At 33.1% G+C, this 24601-nt stretch overlaps 1 protein-coding gene across 1 annotated transcript; it reads left to right on the forward strand.

Moving 5' to 3' along the window:
• The first annotated feature begins 3690 nt into the window (after positions 1-3690).
• Positions 3691-17430, forward strand: LOC132713899 (sodium/myo-inositol cotransporter-like). The gene is made up of 15 exons (XM_060696604.1): positions 3691-3801; positions 4545-4710; positions 5552-5623; positions 5993-6097; positions 6654-6713; positions 7353-7457; positions 11914-12019; positions 12555-12635; positions 13131-13342; positions 13863-13998; positions 14824-14931; positions 15492-15642; positions 16107-16131; positions 16961-17179; positions 17401-17430. Exons 2-15 carry the CDS (start codon positions 4579-4581, stop codon positions 17428-17430), a joined length of 1542 nt encoding a protein of 513 aa, XP_060552587.1. The 5' UTR covers positions 3691-3801; positions 4545-4578.
• Positions 17431-24601: the final 7171 nt, after the last annotated feature.

Here is a 24601-nt window from a genome sequence, read left to right on the forward strand (position 1 = left end):
CTTTCCTCTTGAGTCGTTAGCTCGGGTTGGAAATTAATTATTGAATTTTTGTTGCTGGAGTAAAAAAAATGATAAGTGTTTTCCTGGACATTATTTATCCAAGATTAACTGTATTTTATTATCATCATAATTATTATGTATAAAAACATATGATTTTGTATGTTTGCATAATGATTGTTTTAAGATAAGTATCTATAATAAATCAATAATTAGTGTTGACACAATGTTATTTGCTTTTATTATTCCACTGTTTACACCTATTTTCCATATATTTATGTCAAAATGACAGTTGCGTACCTTAAATGTTACCAGACCTATTTTCCTGTTCAGCACATTGAAAAGGTTATGTTTGGCTATTGGTTTTGTACTATTGTCATTTCTTTAAACAAAGTACAGTATCTCAAGGCATATAACAAAATTGTGCCCCTCTTATTTCCGTTTTAGCACTTTGAGAATAGGATAGCAATTTGGCAATATCTTAAATGCAACTGGTACCATTGACTTAAAATGTTACACACTTAATAACTACTGTATTGTACATGCTAATGACACGCCGTCCGGTCGGTTAGCTCAATAGGTGGAGCGTTTGACTGAACCGGGCGACTTTGGTTCGATTCCTGGACGGTACAAGATATTTTCGTTGTGCTTGATCATGAAATCCCTTTCTACGGTCATTCGCACTGTACCTCTGCTCTTGCATGTACTGAAGTAATCAGTCCTTAGAATATGAAGACAATTTGTATTGGTAAACTGCTGGACAATCTGCCCAGAAACGATGTGGCGGCAGAACTGTGCTCTGGTAAATTTAGTATTTCGTGGCCACCCAAACAAATAAAAACAAACAATAAAACAAAGAAAAAAACAATAGACGCATGCGCGGACATTAAACTCGTAGGTTTCAGGGGGTTCATTTTGAGACAACGTGTTTTTATTTTGCCTATGATTTAAAAAAAAAAGAATATCAAAACACTCTCGGCAATCTGAATACTAGTAATACTCGGGAGCTATGTCCCCGTGTACAAATCAGATTCTATTAAATATCCCGACAGACAGTGTGGAAACTGGAGTGCGGGTAACTAATACCTGCACTCCACAACAGAAAGGTCCCCAAACTATCATACAAATAAAGCATGCTCGTTGATTGGCAACATTTTTTCTGCAGTTTACTTATTGTGACGAAAGGGAAAGAGATAACGATAGAAAATCCATATACAGATGTTCGTAGACTGATTACTTTTTTTCTTGGGTTTCATATTGTGACTACTAGGAAAGTGTTTTCATTTTTGCCTATGATACAAAGGAGAAAAAAAACCCACCAAAACACGTCCCTCATACAAAATCAGATATGCTCTTTCTATTACTTTTATACACAGACACGCTAAAACAAATTTACTCAATTGCTTAAATATACAAAGAGTCATTCATTCGAAGACCGTTACAAATTATTATAAAAGCGCATGCAATTGTCGAAAGAACGCACTAAACCATTTAAAATGCACTTAAATTCATACATTTGTAAATGTTTATAATGCGGATATATTTTTTTTTAATTTAAAGGAAAGAAAGTAGAAATTTGATTCGAGTCCAATGTATTAATATTTGAATTTATATTTTGCCAAGGTCTTTCAAATAGAAAGACCTTGATTTAACGTATGAGTGTCCCATTAGCCCATGTATAAGGAAATGTTTTTGTATGTAACTATGAACTATAAATGTTCGAGGCAGACGAATAACTTTCTGTTCTGTTCCGGATTCATAACATTTACTAAACATAACATCATTTTTTATAATTTAACAAGCTTTTTACTAACACAGTTGATTTGCTTCTGATAAAACTAAATAATAAATACAGTGCACGGTAAAGACGAATCGTATGGATATTCTCAAGTTACAGTGTCGGACATTCGTGGCTCAAATCTTAATCATTAAACTCGAACTTGTTAAACAAGCCGTCATAAAGTTTACTGACCGATGGTTCTAGTGTATAAATCTCGTTCCACAAATAAGACTGAAATATTTTTGAATGATTATAATGCTAATGGTTTCCCTGGTTACCAGTACATTGACAGGCCAATGTAAGGTCAGATAAAAGCATTGTACATTGCTCCAGCACATTTGTCGATATATCCCTATTATCACATAAACTGCGGCGCAAGAGTGTAATAAAGCCATTTAATAAAAAGGATATTACACTAGTGTAATAACACTCTGACGTGACGTCATTTGCGCTATAAAGAAACATAGCGTTAAAGCGCGCTAATGTTAGCGTTACACTATGGGCGCGTCATTGAAAAATTACTCATTTTAACAGTTTACTGTTCTTAGTTTATATATGTGATAAAAAGAATATTATATTCGTGTAGATTCAATACTAAATTTATTGAACTCGTTGAATAAAACAATATTATGCTCGCCAGAGGCTCGCATAATATGATTTTATTCAACTCGTTCAATAAATTTAGTATTAAACTACACTCATTCAATATCCTCTATATATTATATGATAGAAAAAAGGGAATTTCTCCCTAAAACGCTTAAAACGGAAAAATTGAAAATATTAAAGACTTTTTTTAATTTAACATGTTCGTGGACAGTACAGAAAAGTACATGCGGCCGCTCATGCTCCCTAGCACCGGTTAAATAGAGGATATTGAATGAGTGTAGTTTAATACTAAATTTATTGAACGAGTTGCGCCGCAGTTTATGTGATAAAGCAGAATATCAAACATTTAACCTGGGATGATAAAAAAAATGATTTTAGAAACATCCATAGATGTGTTCATTAGACATTCCACATATAAAGTACTTCAAGTCCATTTCAAAAATTAGTGGGGTGTAGATTCAACAACATTTTTACATACTGCCATGGCTTTTCATAACCGGTCTTTGTCCAAAATACATTGACCTACTTTTTTATGTATTTGTAAACAAATCTTCTTGTCAAATAGAGCATGCTTTGTTTACAAAATATACCCTCGCAAAATTTTATGTTTAACTTTATACTTAAAATAGTATAAAATAACATTTAATATATTGACAGTTGTGAGAAATTAAACATAGAAGAAAAGACAATATTTACAAATAATTATTTTTTCACGTGGTAAACCAACTTAATAGATTAATGATATGTAAATGTATGTAAACCGTGAACTATATTAAACACTACAGCTAGCCTAGCTGTACGTTGATTGCTTTAAAGAATTACCTGTATAACGAAATTGCAGTGTTTGGTGTTTGTACCTTTTCCTGAACGGGATGGGATGTAAATTTTTAGTGACAGATATTCAAAACTTTTTATGAGAAGATGTGTGTCAAAGTTTCGAACTTGATTAACTGTTAACGTTTTAAAGTTACCCAGTTTGAATTTTTAACAGTTCAGTTTAAGGAATCTCAATACCAAAATATACGTGTATGTCATAACCTACCAACAGTATCGAGCCTGGTTAAACTGGACCGAAGACCCTACTGGACTGGCTCCTATACTAGTTGCAAAAGTTTATCACTTCCGGTTTCAGTCGGGTCAGCTAGGGTTCATTTGTTATGAAAGCCGGTTGTATTTATTTTAATTATGAGCCTAAAAAACGTTAACTATACATTTATAAAATTATTGCTACACGTGTGGTGGATATATTTTAACTGTTTAACTTAGTTACCTCGACAGTTCATGCTTCAATAAATATGAATGACTAAAAACGCGTCTGCTTTAATGAAATAAATACGTGTACCTTGATCTATTTTTTTTACGTTTATCAGTGAAGTATATAATTTATGCACTGATAAGAGTACTTTTATATTTTCAAGGTTAGTTTATTTTTTTTATTTTATTTTAAATCTAATAATTTTCTTTCTCTTTCATTGAGTGTGCATTGTAGATTTTGCAGTGTTTGAAAATAGCAGTAAATTCTTGGTCGACAAATCTCAATCTCAAATAAGTAAATAAATAAATAAATAAATAAATAAATAAATAAATAAATAAATAAATAAATATAATATAAATATTTCATACCACAAGATGACAAGAAAATTTGCATTTAGAGAAAAAAACTTGAATTGTCTGTTTTTTTATACACATGTAAAAAAAATTCTCTATTTTGACATTACACAACTTGAATTTAATATATAGGCTGAATTTGGAAGATGAAGTAAGGCAAGACACCAGTGAAAATACGGAAAATATTTTTTTCACTGCAAAATTACGGAATAATTATGGAAAAATAACTTTTTATTTCATCAATATGTCATGTATAAGTATATAATTATGTGGTGTTATTAACCTCATCGAAATGTAGAGTGCGTGTATTTTAACCACCGTTCGTTTGATGTAATACATTATTGCAGCATCTTCAGAAAACATAAAAAGCGGCATTATTTGTATACCAGCACTAGGCTAATGTTTTTTAAAACCTGTGTCAAAATGAGTTAGTTATTCAAACGGAGCTTAGAATAAGTAGAATAATAGGCGTTCATGTTATATGAATATAATTTATTTCAATATAATTCAAGACAAATTGAGTAAGCTAGTTTCATTTGTTTTGTTTTTTAAGGTAACTGAAATCTGGAATATTTTGCACAGAGTCAATGGCTACATCAGAAGAAAGGCTTGCCTTGTTTAAGGCGGAGTACCCTCACACAGATAATGTTTCCTTGACCGGGGCAGATCTGGGTGTGGTGGCCGGATACTTTGTTATCATCATTGCCATAGGAGTTGTGGTAAGTTGGAAAACATACAAATTGTAACAATTTTAGTTGTTTCATGGTAAAGCTTTCTTATAAAAGAAAGAAAGAGTTTGAATGTTAAAAGTTTTTGTGTAATACAAAAAAATACTTTCTATATAGTGTCATTTTTAATAAGTGATCTAGTTTTAGGGGTTTTCGGATCCAGATTTTTGCCTTCCCGATTTAGAATTGCTGTCTGTTTAATTTTGTTTGTAGTATTACCTTATTAAATGACATTAATTGAAACAAATTAAAGTGCATAACAAGGGGAAAGAGAAAAAAACATGTCTGCATATAAAGTGCAAAAACTGCATGGAGACAATAGTTTGTCATACTTACATAAATACAAATATTACAAGGTTTATGTTGAACGTGATTTGAATAAAGAAATGATATTTTAATTTACATAAGTGAAAAGAGATAAAGTTGAGCTTCAGGAGAAGTAAATAAAGCAACCATAATGAACGTTGAGATAATTAGAAAGTAGAGGTTACGGGTTGGGCGCGTTTTCGTTGCTTTTCATTTCAAGGTTGAATATTTTGATAATTGTGCGTTTCCCATGTTTAGGTTTAATATTGTAATTATAATAATGACTGATATTGCAGACGACACGCATTCCCACACAGCTTTCCGCATGTTACATTATTTGTTCTTTTAGTTCCGTTTGCCAATAGTCCATTTGGGTATTGTGAAAAACGTAGAAAGCCTCTCCACGAAGAAACCTTTTTATTCATTCTTTTTATAACAAATGAACCTTCTCATAATAAGTTATTACCTCCCCTTTTATTTCTATAGCACAACCTATGTATAGTTCTACGTCATCATTTTATTTCAGGCAATGTGCAGGTCTAATAGAAGCACAGTTGGTGGGTTCTTTCTCGCAGGAAGATCTATGTTCTTCTTACCTGTAAGTATGTTCATGATGTTGATGTACATGTATTTTAAATGGTGTTCTGGTAATAACTGACCATCGGTCATTCAGACAATAGTACATTATACAATGGAACAATTCTTGATGGTGCATACTTATCATAACTTTTAAAGATTTTTTCTAAATTTATAAAATAAAAATGTTGTTTAATAGTTAAAATATGACTGTGTATGACTGAAACAAAAATAGAGATGAAATGCTATATAAGTTTGATATTCATTAGAACTAACATCTGAAGTTGAGTTCTTGCAGTCAGGATAACGTTTATACGTCAAACCTGAAACAATTAACCATGATGGGGTTTCTTATTTTACTATTTTTATCTTTATTTTTGGCTTCTTTCAGATTGGTGCTTCACTGTTTGTCAGTAACATCGGAACTGAACATTTTATAGGTCTTTCCGGCTCGGGTGCTGCACAGGGTATTGGTGTTGGAGCATGGGAATTTAATGTAAGTAATCAGTACAATGCTTGAGAGAAATTGATACTTATGTATAGAATATATTATCAAAATAGAAATCCATGGAATACCAAACCGCCGAAATAGTGAGCGACTAGCATTAAAGTGTATATGTTTGCTGATGACATAACTTTATCAATTAACAACCATGAAGTCTTGCAAATTAACATCTTTGTGATAATAACACCTAATTCTGAAGTATATTATTAAACAAGGAGGGCACGTACAAAATATAAGGACATAAGCATAGAACACTTATTTTAATGCACTATTGAACATAATAAATGAAAAATTCCAATTTATTTTAGCCTATAATTCCATTACAATACTTTATTTTACCTTTCAATCGAAGGTATCTCTGGTTCGACCTGTATTTAGCTTAAGCAGAATTTTGTTAACAGTATATTTTATTGAAAGAAGGTAATGCGTCTTATTTCCGCCATGTCTTTATGTTATAATGGTGCCAGAATTCAAATGATTATCAAATATGATATAAGTTGTAATGTTATGACATGTTATTTAAATGAAACGTGTTATTTATTTTCAGGCAATCCTACTCTTACAGTTACTCGGCTGGATATTTATCCCCGTGTACATTGCATGTGGGGTAAGTTTCTTTTAATTTGTTGTTTTGTTTTGGTGCCGACGAAAACTTGAATTCGATGATAAGCTTTGTCGAGAAGTTATCAATCTGAAAAAAATATGTTGATATTATATTCTTGACCTTTTTTCAACTTAAGATAGTAAGAATACCTGAACCTCATTTAATATTCATGGCAAGCTAGATTTACATAAACAATCATGTAAAGTAAACATAGCACCTCCATCTATCTGGTTGGTCGACAAAATTGACAGATTGAATATGTAAATAGTTCATCATTATAAAAATATATTATCACTGGCCGATAATAATGAGAGTTCTTTTTGCAGATATTTCATGAGTTATATGAGCCGCGTCACGACAAAACCAACATAATGGGTTTGCGACCAGCATGGATCCAGACCAGCCTGCGCATCCGCGCAGTCTGATCAGGATCCATGCTGTTCGCTATCAGTTTCTCTACTTGTAATAGGGTTGGTTAGCAAACAGCATGGATCCTGATCAGACTGCGCGGATGCGCAGGCTGGTCTAGATCCATGCTGGTCGCAAACCTATTATGTTGGTTTTGTCGTGACGCGGCTCATATATTATTATTGTCAATTTCGTAATTAGACAAAAAAAATTAATTACAATCTTAATTTTCAGACGTACACGATGCCTGAATACCTTACAAAAAGATTTGGCGGTGAAAGGCTGCGGGTTTACTTTGCATTACTATCTCTAATTTTATATATATTCACAAAATGTTCTGTAAGTATTCGAAGTACAATTAGCCACTTCTTTTCCGCTGTAAAGCTTTATAATTTGAGGTTATTATTATACATTGTCGAGTGCATTACGGAATTCTATAAGAATAGTACACAGCTGTGAAACCTTTATAAATCGAGGCGTAAGACATCAAATATGTCTTGTTTATTTTGTGTCAAACAGGGACTAGATCTAGTTGTTCTCCGTCATTGGTAAACATAGTGAATTACTTAATAAACACCAAAGGCCCTGAATTTGCCATTTTTTACAAACGTTTATTCATAAAACTTGAGAAGGAAGTTACTTGATTGAGCTGTATATATAATGTAAAAATGAAGCCAGCGAGATAATGTTTAGATTGTCATCCCTCTGATTAACTTAAGTTATATCTAAATCAGACGTTTTGAGCAAATAAAACCAGTTATATCCCGTATGGAACAGAATTAATGCATTTATTCTATCTTGCTTGATGGCATCGGAACTTGCATTATGCTTAATTCCATCTTGCTTGATGACATTGGAACTTGCATTATGCTTGATTCCATCTTGTTTGATGACATTGGAACTTGCATTATGCTTAATTCTATCTTGCTACATGACATTAGAACTTGCATTATGCTTAATTCCATCTTGCTTTATGATATTTAAACTTTGCATTATACTGGATTCCATTTTTCATTATTTCATTCAAACATTTCGTAGTGACCAATTCTTTCATTGAGTGATAACTATTAAACTGGAACAAGCCATTTCGAATACTAAAATGTTAACGTCATATACCTTTATGTATAAGCTACCTTTCTTCATGTTCTATACGAACCATTTAAGGTTTAGTTTTTTTGTATTACTTTTATGTAGAAGTCATTTAAAATTGACTATTTTTTGTTCCCTGATGGATTTTGTTAAAATGTGACTTATTTGATTTATAGCTCGCATGGCGATATTACTATTAGCTTTCGCTTCTATCCATTATTGCTTAATAAAGCTCCGTGTCTGAGGCTTTGTGGATTATGTTTGATCATCTTACATTATGATAAACAATTTAAACTATGTCTAGCGATTTGTGAACTGTTAAGGGGCGAGAACTCTGTTATCGATATCAACGGAATTTTTCCACGATTCGCCTATCATCGGAACTTTCCGTATAGATACTGCGTACATGTATATATAAATACGTACTAAGCGCTTAATACATAAATTGCAGTTGAAAGAATATAAATACAAGTAGTAAAGGATTATGCAATATATTTTATATATGTATACAGTCTAATAGAAAAAATATGCTCGTAAACAGTTATTCAATGGGGCAGTTATACGTACAGTGGCGGATTCAGGCCCTGGCTTAAGGGCTGCACCTACCCCCAAATATACGTTCATGAGCTGGGACGGAATATATACGTGTCAGTTTCATGCAATAGTCTTCTTAGTGTACTCCCTTACCAAAACATATTATGCTGTCATCCAGTTGTTAAGCACCTGCCTTGGTACTGCGAAGGTCTTTATCTAATGGCTTGGACATTAAAAAGCAAACAGTATTGGCCTTTTAACTTAATAAATGTCTCAGAGTTACTAATAGTGGCGAATAGGTATGTAACACATTAAAATATACATGTATAATAAGGAAAGAAGGAAGTTGTTTATTTTTGTAACATGTGCATAGTCAATTACAATTGAGCCGCGTCATGACAAAACCAACATAATGGGTTTGCGACCAGCATGGATCCAGACCAGCCTGCGCGTCCGCGCGGTCTGATCAGGACCCTTGCTGTTCGCTATCAGTTTCTCTACTTGTAAAAGAGTTGGAAAGCGAACAGCATGGATCCTGATCAGACCGCGCGAACGCGCAGGCTGGTCTGGATCCATGCTGGTCGCAAACCCATTATGTTGGTTTTGTCGTGACGCGGCTCAAATGTTGGGCATATGTGTGTCTGATTATAGATCAGACATCCCGCACACACCATCACATTCACATACATTTGTGCTTAATGATATACTATGCACATCTTTCAGTAACATATTTTTATCACAGAAATTTATTAAAATCTATAAAATTCTCACTAAATATGTTTTATTTAAATAAAAACACATACACATGATGTATAGGGATCTGCTTTCCTTATTACGGGTCAAGTAAAGTTGTGCCTGTCTTTAAAAGAAACTTCCATATATTTTTTTTGTAATAACACTATACATGTATATTCATACTGCCCACTTACAGTGTAAAGGATTTAAAGCACAATATTTGTGTGAAGCCAAATTATATTTATTTTATTTTACAGAAAAAAAATCAAGTATGTACTGTACTAGGTCGTGGTCACGAGTTACTGATACTTGGCCACGAGATAGTTAAGTCGTGGGAACGAGGTACTATATCGTAGCCACGAGATACTATGTCACGGCCACGAGCTACTAAGTCGTTTAAGTCGTGGGAACGAGATAACTAAGTCGTGCAGACGAGATAATTAAATTAGATTACACCATGATTTTTTAAACTTAGAAAATTTCTGTTTAAAGATTTACGTGCAACATTAATCTTTGAAAATACTGAAGTGTTCACTTTGAACTTGATACATGTCTTAAGGATCATAAGGCCCATAAATCAGACATTAATTTGACTAAGTTATAGCCCTTTGTTGGGACAATTCTATGATAGAATTGGTCATTTTGTACGTACAACGGCCTCTTAACATTGTTTATAGGGACTTAGTCCTGGTTTGTTTTATTAGGTAGGGACATTGCCCATGGACAGTAGATATCCTAGAAGGATGTTTGAGGTCACGGGTCAGATAAACATGACACTTCATGTAAATTCCTTGTCTGATGAATGATTTAAAAAGAATAAGCCGTAGTGTATATAACCTTAAAAAGATCAGTAGATGACACCTAATAATTTTTGGTCAATTTGGTCAGAAATCAGGGTCACAATGACGCTAAATCTTTGACCAATCCATAACTTGTATAAATGGCACTTTTTCGGACAGGAGAAGTAGGATCCTCGTTAGGAAAATTCATATAAATAGTGTAATTTGATTGGTTATTTATCTCGTTCGCAAGACTTAACTTTCTCGTGGCCACGACTAAACTTTCTCGTGACTTGTTACAACGACTTGTTTATCTCGTGGCCACGACTTAGTAACTCGTGGCCACGACTTAGTCATATCGTTCCCATGACTTAACTATCTCGTGGCCACGACTTAGTAACCCGTGGCCACGACACCGTCTCTCGTGCGCACGAGATAAATAAAAACACACATGTCACCTTTGTGCCACCGTAAGTTTGAGCATAATATATCTTAAAATTCAATTTCACTATTGCTCATACGACTATCACACACGCTCAAGAAAAATGTAAACAATTGTATAAGAGGTGAGTTGCCACTTGTAGGATGAGTTATTAGAGACATCTATAACATTTTTTCCACATGCTGGCGGAATCTTCAAAAACACGCACTTTTCGTCTGTCGCATCGTGTTCTCTTGTTTTTCAGTAAATTTTCCCTTTACATGTCAGTCCCCAACTATACGCCCCTGTATAAAGGGGACGTAACTTTGTTGTGCGAAAATACGGGATCATCCGGAAAATAACGGGATGTACCGACAAAGCGACACCTGCTGTCATAATATGAACACAAATTATTGCAACTCGCGTTATGCTTACTGCCAACTGCTTAGTGCGTACTGTCACATGCGACTATAATAGAGATATCGTTGTCATCTTCGTTGTCGATGCGCAGTGATCATGTAATATTGCATTATATTTGTAATCAGTGAATATATTGAAGCATATGAATGCTAAGACACATCAAATTCGCCAATTATTGATCAAAATTAATAATTTATTGTGACATAATGTCGACAAAATATAAGTGGCAGATTTAAAGCAAAATTAAAGGTACTGACAGAAACTTACCACGTTACATATAGTTATATCAAGAACAAGCAAAGAATGTTATCTTAAACACCTTAGTCCTTTATAAAAGATGCAATTAAACATATAGCATTTTAAAATATGTCAGTTTGATGGTTTAGTAGGGAACACATAAGGTTGCAATTACATGAAAGTGCATTCAGTAATCATAAGGCATGATTGAATTCAGCAAAACGCAGGTTTCCATTGTCATAAAGAAGTATAGAAGCAAGCATAATGTAAGTCCCGATATCATAAAGCAAGATGGAATAAATGCACTAATTCTGTTCCATATCAGTTTCCTTCCTTTCAATATGCACGCGTGGGCAGGAAAACTGGTGGGAGAGTAGGAGCAGCGTAGCAAAGGGTAACATAGGTGAAGGTAGATGTAGCGAGTCTTTACTACATTACAAACTCTTTATCAATTTAAGACTTCTTTGGGTAGAATTGTCACCTACTGATATACAATGTAATTTAAATTCATTTGTACCAAACACAGTATAAGAATTATAGTGATGTAATTATAACTGGCATTATTTTTTCCCTATTACAGGGCGATCTTTTCACTGGGGCATTGTTTATACAGCAGTCACTAAAATGGGATTTATATTTATGTATATTTATCCTAGTTACTGTTACTGGAATAATGACCATGACAGGTACGTTCCTAACATGTTTTTTTATTTCGTATTTTTCGACCAAGTACTTTTTGTATTCGCCAAGACTTCCGGTAATTGTATGGGCTTTTCGCTATCCCTTTTCCGTAATTTTCCGCATTGGTAGTCTGTGTGCTACAATATCACTTTAGCCAACCGACACTTAATCTACTAAGCGATATATAGGCTCTTCTTTCACGTCTATAAATGATTACTTCCCTTTATCATGCTGACTAAATAAAGATAACAATCTGCTATTTTTAAAAAGAAAAATTAGCAAAAGTGGACATGAATGTTTGTAAGACTAAGTTCGCATTTAAGCCAAATCGAACCATCTAATTTGTTCACTAATTAAAACATGTATATTGTTCATCACATGCCATTGCGATATTAATTAATTTGACATGTACATGTTAAATTTTGACATCTCGTAGTACTCTATAGATAAATGTACTTATAAAAAAATTATTTTGTATAAATACTCAAACATATTGTATAATTTATCACATTTATATTTTTGGTAATTAACGTGTTACAGGTGGTTTGACCGCTGTTATATATACAGACACCATGCAGGCCATACTGATGGTTGGTGGCGGTCTTACTTTGATGGCAATGAGTACGTATCTATTGTATATCATTATTTATATCATGTATTTTGTTTCTACATGTATATGTTTTTGGGTGTTTTATTTTTTTAATTGTTTCTTGTTTTGTTTGGTTTTAGTTGTTGTTGTTTTTGTTGCAGTTGTTTTGGGAGCGGGGTGACTGGAAATATTTGTACATTGTTTAGTTACAGTAAACTTTGTTTTTTATGTTTTGTCAATTTTAATTACCCATGCTGGCAATCGTTAATTCGTATAAACAATTATATTATACATGTACTGATCAATGTCAATCAATTAAAAAAATATCTAAATTTCTTTTATGTACATTTTGTACACAAGTTCGTGCACAAAGATGCGCAATGACAAAAACACTAAAATGATTATCCATCAAATCAATGTGTAATATTACTTAAATTAAATAGATGCAAGAAAAATAAAGTTTTAAAGAAATTGTTACAAAATAACATCTCTTTAAAAAAAATCATTTATCGATATCTTGATTTCAGGTTTCTCAAAGATCGGTGGGTATGACGGGCTTGCCCGAAAATACCCGAATGCAACTACAAAGATGACGTATAGAATGCCAAACACCACGTGTCACGAGACAGACCCGAACTCGTTCCGGATGTTACGTGAAGCAGACGACGACTATATGCCGTGGTTAGGGTTTCTGTTTGGACAGACGCCGGGGTCTATTTGGTACTGGTGTGCCGATCAGGTATTCTAACGTAAGCTTAATTTCTTGGACCATCTCGTAATACTAGTATTAGTATAAGTCTATATTTTCACTGTACCTATCAGCAAATTTGACATTGAAACAACAAATAATCGCAAAGATAAAAGAAATTGTAGGCTACAGATTTCTAGTTCGTTTGACAAATCACCATCTTCCGTGCCTTTTTACAATTTTGATAAAGTATTGTCCAAAGAGAGTGCTTAGAAAAGCCATTTGTAATGTAAAGCTAAACATCAAGATTATGAGCAAAAAGAACTTTCTCTTACATTTCCTTTCAATGGGTACAGGGGAATCGGTAATTACAACTCATCACAATTGTCCAAGGTTTTTAATTCAATACTATCTTCTTTTAATTCAATCCTATGGTCTTGCAAGGACCTTCTTCATCATGCCGTATGGGAGGTTACAGATATATACAACTTTGTTTAAATTGGCCACGCGTTTCTATAAAGGGGCTGATCTCTACTTTTATTTTATTGATATTTATGTATTTTCTTGTCAGGTGATTGTACAGCGCCTGCTAGCGGCCAAGAGTTTGTCACATGCTCAAGGAGCCACACTGATGGCCGGCTTTATAAAAGTTTTACCATTATTTATGATGGTGATGCCGGGGATGATCAGCAGAGTTCTCTACGCTGGTAATAAAATGTTACATGTATACCTTGTCTACCATAGGAGACCGGTCCATGCCTGTGTAGAATGAAGGCGGGATACAATTCAGAGCTGTAATTAAATCGAGTTGATTAAACAAATACATAATAGTATCAAATTATTATTGTATTTTGTTTGTTTTGATTGACGTTGTGTTAACAGTAAATAAGCATGTTCCTTCAGTGGATTGTATAAGCAAGCCTCTTTGACGCAAGATCATTAAAACCAATTGTATGAAAAGTCACCCCATGTGCACAAAAAGGCCTTTGACTTTACACAGTCACCATTTTATAAATACTTCGCCTTTTACATACTTTATACTGATATTTCATTACGAGTCTTTTGTAATACTAAATGATCAATCTGACTAAAATTCATATCTACTAGGTTATTTCTTGCATGTAGCGTTCATTATGAGCTGATTTTAATGCGTAGCGTTTTGTGGGAGCTGATTTTAATGCGTAGCGTTAATTAGGAGCTGAATTTAATTCGTATCGGTAATTAGGAGCTGATTTTAATGCGTAGCGTTGATTAGGAGTTTATTTGAATGAGTAGCATTAAATATTTAAATGAGATTGACTTAATGATATTCCTATTCATAAGTACTTTCATTGACTTTCTTCAATAAATTTCAAGAGAAACTCAGAAGTAAAATTTAAAGGTTTTAGTTCAATCGTTGTTGTGTGAAATGGATCACTGCTTATCCTTCCGAAAATTTTGAAAGGTTAACCTAAGAAATATATGAAGAAAAACCCGACTTAGCTGCAACTTGTTGTTAGTTCATAGTTCTTTTTTTTCTTTTGTTATTACAGACGAAGTTGCATGTGTTGACCCACAAATATGTAACTATGTTTGTCAAAGCGAGGCTGGATGTAGCAGTATAGCTTATCCGAGGCTTGTCCTCGGTATCATGCCAGAAGGTGGGTTACAGAAACAAGATGTGGTTCAGAGTTTTAAGAATTTGCACTTTGAACATATTTTAGTTTTCCCTTTTCTTGCGTTATCTTAAATGACAATATATTTTGCCAATATTTTTTTTTGTCAAAATAATATGTTTCGGTGTAATTACAAAGAAAAAATACTGCTGAACAACTGAAACTAAATCAATCTTATTTGCAATTTTAGACGACAAAAATCATAGATTATTTGTAAAATTACATTAAAAAGATGTCCAGTCCGTGCAATTTTTCAAGTACATTCATTGTAAATATAACAATTTACTGTATCCTCGTAGTCAGTTGTTGAGATTTTGCAATAATTATGTTTTTTCCTTTTAAACAAATTTAAAAATTGTATTTCTTCTCTTTATTGCTACATCGTGTAGGCAGCAAATTGGATTTCCATAAGACCCTTACCATATATATCTCAATTTTATTTCCGATGTGTTGAATGCAAACTATGAAAAGTTTTGATTGCATACAAACATGTATATTCAGATTTACGTGGTCTTATGTTCAGATTTACGTGATCATATATTCAGGTTTACGTGGTCTTATGATGGCGGTGATGATAGCGGCTCTTATGAGTGACCTTGACTCGATCTTTAACAGCGCCAGTACCCTGTTCACTGTTGATGTTTATACTAAAATAAGAAAGAACTGTTCTCAAAGAGAACAAATGCTTGTGGGCAGGTAAGATTTATATAACATTATATAGAATATTTCATCATTATATAAAGCTATCTTTTTTCGAGGAAGTATTTTGAGGAAAGAAATGTGTTGAACACATCTACGGATGTTTCTAAATTCAAAATATACCATTTTCATGTTTTAATGTTGAATTCTGCTTAAGCCGGAACAAGGGGGCTCGGACTGTACTTTGCACTTGACAGTACCGTCCATGAACAGGCTCAATCAAATCAAGCCTGCAGGATTTTCAGTCTTTCTTTAGGGATTCCTATTTTCTCTTTTTTGAAATATGTATGTGTAGTTCCGTATGTGTAGTTCCGTGAGACGTCTCTAACGTCACGTGTTATTTTTTTGTTGTGTACCCTATGCTCTTTGGAATTGTTATTGGTTATATGAAAAACTCCTGCATCTGAAAAATAATGTTGTATGAGATACAGATTATAGAAAGCATTTCATTTTTATTTCAGACTATTCATACTCATCATGGTGGGCGTTTTCCATAGCTTTTGGGGGTACCAGGGGCCTGAAAGAGACCCCAAGGGGGGTCAATTTTTTAAATTTATATACAAAAAATTTTAAAAAATTTAAATTTGGCCCCCAACCTTTTGCAGCCATTTTTCTGTTTGGCCCAGTACTAGTTCCAAGGGTTTAATAAAACAGGTTATTTATTTCTTTTTCATTATTGTTTTTAATTGAAAACAACCCCAATTTAAAAATTTAAACTACTTTTCCACCATGAGGCCCCTTTTTATAAAAATTTTTAATCTTTAAACCGGGTTTTTTTGGGTTTTTAAAGGACAAAATTTCCCCGGGTAATCTATTTCAAAATTTAACCAAAATTTTTAAAATTTGGTTTTAACCCTAAAAAATTTAAAGTTGGCTAAATGTCCCATTAAATGTGTCCCCCAAAATTTAAAAGCAAAATGAAAACAGATTGCATTTTGATTTTCCATCAAAATCCCTTATTCCTTTTGTTTTATACCCCTTTGTAAATTTAGGGGAAAAAAGAAAAAAACATTGTTCATCTATGTGGCAAATAAGGATTTCTTTTGGAAAACATATGATAACATAAAAAAAGCGAAAAGTTTTTGAAAAATTAAAATGACAGAATTGCGGGGGCATATTGGGCCATTAAAGCTTGTGAAATGTTCAAACAAGCATCCAGTCGTTCACTTGTTGTTATTTATGTCCGTAGCAACTGAAAATATGTGTCTAAATATCATTTTTAATCCATTATTTTGTCTTTTATTAATTGACCATGAGTTTATGGGGATCAATCTATGAAAAAGACTGTAAAGTATAGTATGTTCTAATTTTACAGGGAGCATTCTGGGCGTTGATGTTGGCTTTTCTAACTGGTGTTATACGGATGATCTTGGCATTTGTATACTACAGTAGTGGAGGCTGTGGTAAAGATGACAATCGTCCCGCCATCTTGAAGAACTTTCATTACATGTATTTCTCGTTATTCATCACACTGTTGACTGGTGTGACGGCTATTGTCATCAGTTATTTTACCGGCAGACCTCATGAAAAATACGTAAGTAGGTTCAACACTGGATCGTTTTCAACTTGATTAAGCTTGACATCATTTTACAAATTTAAGTAGGTTCAGCGCCAGGTCGTTTTCAACTTAAATGAAGACTGTCAATATCATTTTACTGCGATACTTATTAGAAATATATACAAGATTTTTCATCTGGTAAACGTCTAGAAAATCCTACTGTATTTATAATGCATACTTGATGTTAACATGTTCAGACACCAGGAAACCATAGTGACAATCCCTAAATAAATTACGTAACAGCAAAACATCCTTATACTTTGACAGTAATATCTCCGGTTAGCGTTACCATTCTTCTGATATTTGTTTTGAAAATCGCAAAAGACACTTGCAAACGACACAGAAAAATAGTTAACTTTATCGGCAAAACCTTACTGATTTAATTTATATGACAAACAAACAAGCGCAAATTTGCTTCATTAGCAGAATTAACTGTGTTAAGGACGTGGCAAACCTCATAAAAACGTTATTCTATAAACCACATTGCAAAAGTCGAAGTTCCGTAACATTGATATATAATGTGGGTTAATTGCTTTGTTGTGTCTGTTGTTTTGCTCGAATTGTCAATCTTATTGCTTTGTCATAATATCAATATATCAGTATCTTTCTACACCTGAGACTAAATTCTTAATAATTACAATTTACCTGTTTAATATATCTTGAGTAAAACGGTACGTTTTTGTTCATTTTCATCTTTATATATGCAAATAAGGTCATGAAAAATTCATAAACAGTTTCTTGTCTAAAAATGCAAATGAATTTGTTTGATAATATGTAAATCGTCTTAATTAGAGATCGTCTTAATTAGAGATTCCATACATTTAATAGGGATATATGTAACAGCTTATATGCACGTTATATAATTGACGAAAGTACACATGAAACAAATGTTTTCCATAAGAATTGTATAAATCACAGAAAAGTATAGGAAACTATTTTTTTTATAAATAATCATATCTACACATATTCTTATTTTCACGTAAGTTCATATACCAGGTTAAAACGATTCAAAAGTAATTATTCTACGTTTTCATATAATTTTGTTCTATATTTACGTTTTGATTTTTTCAATCAAGTATTATAAATATGCATTAATTTGATAAAAATATTGTTGTTTGTTAAATACTAACAAAGGTTTCAAAATTTATTTGCTATCGACATGTAAAATGTCTTTGGCCATTTACGTAAAATATGTAAGTAGTATAGGGGTCTCTTTACCCCCAAGACTGCGCATGCGCGGCGGCCATTTTGTTTTCTATTAATAGTAACACATTTACATAGAAGAAATGACCTTACTACACATGCGCGGCGGCCGTGTTGAATAACAGACGCGCGGCGCCATATTTGATTCTATATTTAGAATAACATTATCGTTCTATTTTTAGAATGACATCATCACGTTATAAATAGAAACGTGAATAAATAATATCTCCCGGAAGTATACGGAGCTGACTCGTATACCCGATCTTAGGGCTTGAATCGCGGACATTGAAGGTCAGGTCCTCGGCCCAAAACGGAGAGATAAATATCCTCATTTATAAAAGAAATGTCTGTAAGTAAATACCTGCTTAACATTTTAATTAATAAAAGCAAATAAACTAGAATTAAAAAAAAATACAAATAGCTTATGTTTTTTAATATGGTCAAAATAAATAATATACATTGAATAAAAATATTACTTGTTTACTCCTCGGCGGTCCGAAACCAAATGACACAAATCATCAGTGTATTATTTCTAAATGCTCTGATCACGAGTGTAAAGTCGCCACAATGTATGGCGTGTGTTTATTTAGGGACGGAAACACTAACAATGGCCTATTGAAATGTTAAAGTTAATCCCTTTAAAGTAGCCACTTGGTCTGGCGTATGTTTATTTAGGGACGGATATGCGGACAATGCTCCATTTAACTGTCAAAGTGTATCCGTCTAAAGTAAAAGCGGGTAAGCAATAAGCTATTGAAGTGTCAGTTTACCACTGGGGCATAATTTTAAACATATTTTGGAAAAGAAATGCCAACATGTTTTGAAAACTGATCATCACGAATGTGCAAAATTATAAAAACCAACTATTATTAATGGTAACTAAAACCGAACAAAAATACAACAGAAAAAGCGTTTTTCGTCTTTTGTGCAACACTTTACGATATCGATTTTCAAGATATTTGTTTCATTTGATAGACCTAACCAAATGCTTCTAAATAAACCCTAGGTTCTCGATTCGATTTTTAGCCGTTCTCGAGTTATGGCCCTTTAGCGATTTTTAAACCAATTTTTCAAAGACCATAAAACCCTGAAATGTATATACCGTTTGAAAGATCTCTGCGAGTAGATACAGAAAATGTATTATTATATGGATCTATCTCTTACCGTTTCTGAGATAGGAGAGTTTGAATATGGCAGACAAAATCACTCATGCGGAAAAACGCGCATAACTTTTTCGTTTATGAACGAAACATAGTCTTGCTTGGTATCAAATTGAAGGTCTTGACGAGTACATTTTACTTACGCGATCAAACCGGATGTTTAGTCACTCGTGCGTGAAAAATATATATTTTGGTTACTAGAGCAACCGAATACGATATGATTTTTAATTGTTGACTACCAATTGAAAGAACAGTTCAATACCTTTAATTTACACCCCCATTGTCGATTCGATTTTCAACGCTTACAGGGTTATTATGTAACAGCGATTTTTAAACCCAAATTTTCAAAGTTTACAAAACCCTTCAATTGATATACCGTTAAAAAGATCTCGACGAGTAGATTCAGAAAATGTATAGGTTTATGGGTCTATCATTATGAGTTACTGAGATATTACAGATATAGACTTAGTGTATTTTAACCACCGATGTAAGATAAAGCGTTATTGCACTAAATTGTTTGAAAATATTCAAATGAGTGTGGCGTCCTTATCTATGGATCGATTTTATCCATCTTGGTATCAAATTAAAGGTATTTAAGAGTACTGTCAGACGCTGTTGATAGTAAAGTTCATTTACTTCTTTTACTCCATTTATTACGATTAACCGTAGCGATTCATTCATTGCCGATTAAGATAGCGAGGAGTAAAGGCTGGGGGTAAGCTTATTTTAGTTATTTTAATGATTTTTACGCATGATTGATTTCACTTGCGGTTTGTTAGTTCCAGCTTGTAGCATTAGTCAAGACCTTTCGTTTGATATGCAACATGCCCATGTTATGTCCAGAAATAAGCGGAGAATTGTCATTTAACGCATGAGTGATTTTGACTTCCAGTATGAACTTTACTTTTTCGTTTATGAACGAAACATAGTTTCCTTGTTGATCTTGTTTTTCATATTTTACTATCAACAGCGTCTGAAAGTACTCTTAAATACCTTTAATTTGATACCAAGATGGATAAAATCGACCCATAAATAAGGACACCACACTCATTTGAATATTTTCAAACAATTTAGTGCAATAATGCTTTATCTTACATCGGTGGTTAAAATACACTAAGTCTATATCTGTAATATCTCAGTAACTCATAATGATAGACCTATAAACCTATACTTTTTCTGAATCTACTCGTCGAGATCTTTTTAACGGTATATAAATTGAAGGGTTTTGTAAACTTTGAAAATTTGGGTCTAAAAATCGCTGTTACGTAATAACTGTGTAAGCGTTGAAAATCGAATCGACAATGGGGGTGTAAATTAAAGGTATTGAACTGTTCTTTCAATTGGTAGTCAACAATTAGAAATCATATCGTATTCGGTTGCTCTAGTAACCAAAATATATATTTTTTACGCACGAGTGACTTAACATCCGGTTTGATCGCGTAAGTAAAATGTACTCGTCGAGACATTCAATTTGATACCAAACAAGACTATGTGAAAAAAGTTATGCGCGTTTTTCCGCATGATTGATTTTGTCTGCCATATTCAAACTCTCCTATCTCAGAAACGGTAAGAGATAGATCCATATAATAATACATTTTCTGTATCTACTCGCAGAGATCTTTCAAACAGTATATACATTTCAGGGTTTTATGGTCTTTGAAAAATTGGTTTAAAAATCGCTAAAGGGCCATAACCCGAGAACGGCTAAAAATCGAATCGAGAACCTAGGGTTTATTTAGAAGCATTTGGTTAGGTCTATCAAATGAAAAAAATATCTTGAAAATCGATATCGTGAAGTGTTGCACAAAAGACGAAAAACGCGTTTTCTGTTGTATTTTTGTTCGGTTTTAGTTTCCATTAATAATAGTTGGTTTTTATAATTTTGCACATTCGTGATGATCAGTTTTCAAAACATGTTGGCATTTCTTTTCCAAAATATGTTTAAAATTATGCCCCAGTGGTAAACTGACACTTTAATAGCTTATTGCTTACCCGCTTTTACTTTAGACGGATAAACTTTGACAGTTAAATGGAGCATTGTTCGCATATCCGTCCCTAAATAAACATACGCCAGACCAAGTGGCTACTTTAAAAGGATTAACTTTAACATTTAAATAGACGATTGTTAGTGTTTCCGTCCCTAAATAAACACACGCCATACATTGTGGCGACTTTACACTCGTGATCAGAGCATTTAGAAATAATACACTGATGATTTGTGTCATTGGTTTCGGACCGCCGAGGAGTAAAAAAGTAATATTTTTATTCAATGTATATTATTTATTTTGACCATATTAAAAAACATAAGCTATTTGTATTTTTTTTTAATTCTAGTTTATTTGCTTTTATTAATTAAAAATGTTAAGCAGGTATTTATTTACATACATTTCTTTTATAAATGAGGATATTTATCTCTCCGTCTTGGGCCGAGCACCTGACCTTCAATGTTCGCGATTCAAGCCCTTAGATCGGGTATACGAGTCAGCTCCGTATACTTCCGGGAGATATTATTTATTCACGTTTCTATTTATAACGTGATGATGTCATTCCAAAAATAGAACGATAATGTTATTCTAAAATCTAAATATAGAATCAAATATGTCGCCGCGCGTCTGTTATTCAACACGGCCGCCGCGCATGTGTAGTAAGGTCATTTCTTCTATGTAAATGTGTTACTATTAATAGAAAACAAAATGGCCGCCGCGCATGCGCAGTCTTGGGGGTAAAGAGACCCCTATACTACTTATGTATAAAGGTTGTGTCATTATTTTAAAGATACACAACTTTTAAAAAAACAAACATTTTTTTCTTGTTAAGTTTTTACACGTACCCACATTTTGGGAGGAAAAAAACCCCCGTTTCAAGAAAAAGCGGGGAAACCCTTTACAAAACAATTAAAAAATAAAGGGGAAAAGGTTTCACAAAAACTTTCAGCAAAAGGGGGATTAAAAAACATTTCACGGTTCTCCGTGGAGGAAAAACCACTACAGGGGCCCGAAAATTTATTTAAACCCGAAGAAGATAAAGGGTTTTACACCTATATTATATCTAAAATTTTTTAAGGCAGAAAAATTTTAAAAATTTGAACTTGAATTTTAGTTTTAAAACCCGTATTTAATCCCCGTTTTCAATTTTATTAACTAGACTTTTTTAGTTTTTTCCTTTTTTGAAAAAACTTTCTTTTATTTTATTTGAGGGGCAAAGGTTTTTTTTTAAACAAAACAGTCAGTCTTTTAATTATTTTAAAAGATTTACTATTTGGGATTTTTTTATCCTTTTTAAAAGCAATTATTAAATATTTAATTCTTGCTTTGCAGAGATGCATTGCGCGGGAAAAAGGCGGCTGAATTATGTGTGTGGAATCACAAACGAGGTCCGACGAAGAAAAGGAACGGCAACTGCGGTTACACATGGAGAAAGTTGCGTGCCTTAAACAAAAACAAATACGCCAAAATAGGCCTAAAATTTGGTTTTAGTGACCCAATTTTATCACTCGGTGTTTTTCTTGTATATATTTTGGTCCTTTTGGAAATAATGAACCCTGAGCATTGCTGGTGTTTTCAAGTTGTATTTGACACAAAATATCAAAACTCAATGTAATTCAGAAACTAGCCTAGTGGAGTTATTGAGAACTATTTACATTTTATATTTGAAATATGCAAAATTTGTAGAATTTGTAATGTATCTCTTCAAAACAGTTTTCGTCAACAAAAAAATATCAGGATTAAGTAGTACAATATGTCTAAATATGTATTAATATTGATATTCAATGATTGATATAAAATTATTGCAGAATACAAGTGTGATAATAAGACCTAATCAAAACCACAGGCAATCGGTGCGTGGCTTGGATAGTATACATGTACATGACCACGCCCACTTATTTTTGTAAATATATTTTTTTCACTAATAAAATATTTTTTTATTCAAAATGTTTTTTAAATATCTTATTTTCATTAAATATACAAAGGAAATTTGTTTTTAAAAATGTCATTCCATATATACTATAAATATAGTAAAGGTAGAAAGGTTTCGCCAGCGGACCTATCACCAGGCCTTATGTTACCTCCCAGTTCTTTTTGTAAATTGTCAACCCAATTTTTCACCAAATTAAAGTGCAAATCTACGCAGAAATAATTTTTCTTTCGAAACCATGTACAATATTAGAAAGTTGGAATGACAAAGAAATGGAATTTTAAAGCGAAAAATGCACTTTTTTGTCTAGGTCGGCCATCGCTTGACCGAACTGAAAGTAGACGATTTTGAACATAAATCGATCATTTTCTTAATAACAAACTAATGTCAGTGCATGCAAACAGTTGAAACAGACAAGGATGCTATAATACTATCGCTTACCCCTCCAAATTTAATCCAAAACGTCTGTAGGTAGGCATTTCAGTAGTTATTTGCACTAACTTTTTAAATTTCCTGACATTACATGTATACAAATGCTGACCCGGATGTACCTGATGCGTACCTCTTTTCGCATAATAAAGATTGAGCGAAGCTGGGTACCAGCGGGAACCGAGCATGCGTACTTTGAATATCCGGATCAGGATTTTTATACATGTACAATGTCGGGAAATTTAAAAAGTTATTGCAAATAACTACTGAAAGTGTGTACCTATAGACGTTTTGGATTAACTTTGGACCGGTAAGCAATAGTATTATAGCTTCCTTTTCTGTATCAACTGTTTGCATGCACTGACATTAGTTTGTTATTAAGAAAAAGATCGATTTTTGTTCAAAATCGTCTACTTTCAGTTCGGTCAAGCGATGGCCGACCTAGACAAAAAGTGCATTTTCGCTTTGAAATTCCATCTTTTGTCATACCAACTTGTCTAATATTGTACATGTTTCGAAAGAGAAATCATTTCTGCGTAGATTGCACTTTATTTGGTGAAAATTGGTTGCCAATTTACAAAGATCTGGGAGGTAACATAAGGCCTGGTGGTAGGTCCGCTGGCGAACCTTTCTACCTTTACTATATTTCTAGTATATATGGATGACATTTTTAAAAACAAATTTCCTTTGT

The sequence above is a fragment of the Ruditapes philippinarum genome, unplaced genomic scaffold (genome assembly GCF_026571515.1).
Source record: "Ruditapes philippinarum isolate M1 unplaced genomic scaffold, ASM2657151v2 ctg10199_1_1_1_1, whole genome shotgun sequence".
Lineage (NCBI taxonomy): Eukaryota > Metazoa > Mollusca > Bivalvia > Venerida > Veneridae > Ruditapes > Ruditapes philippinarum.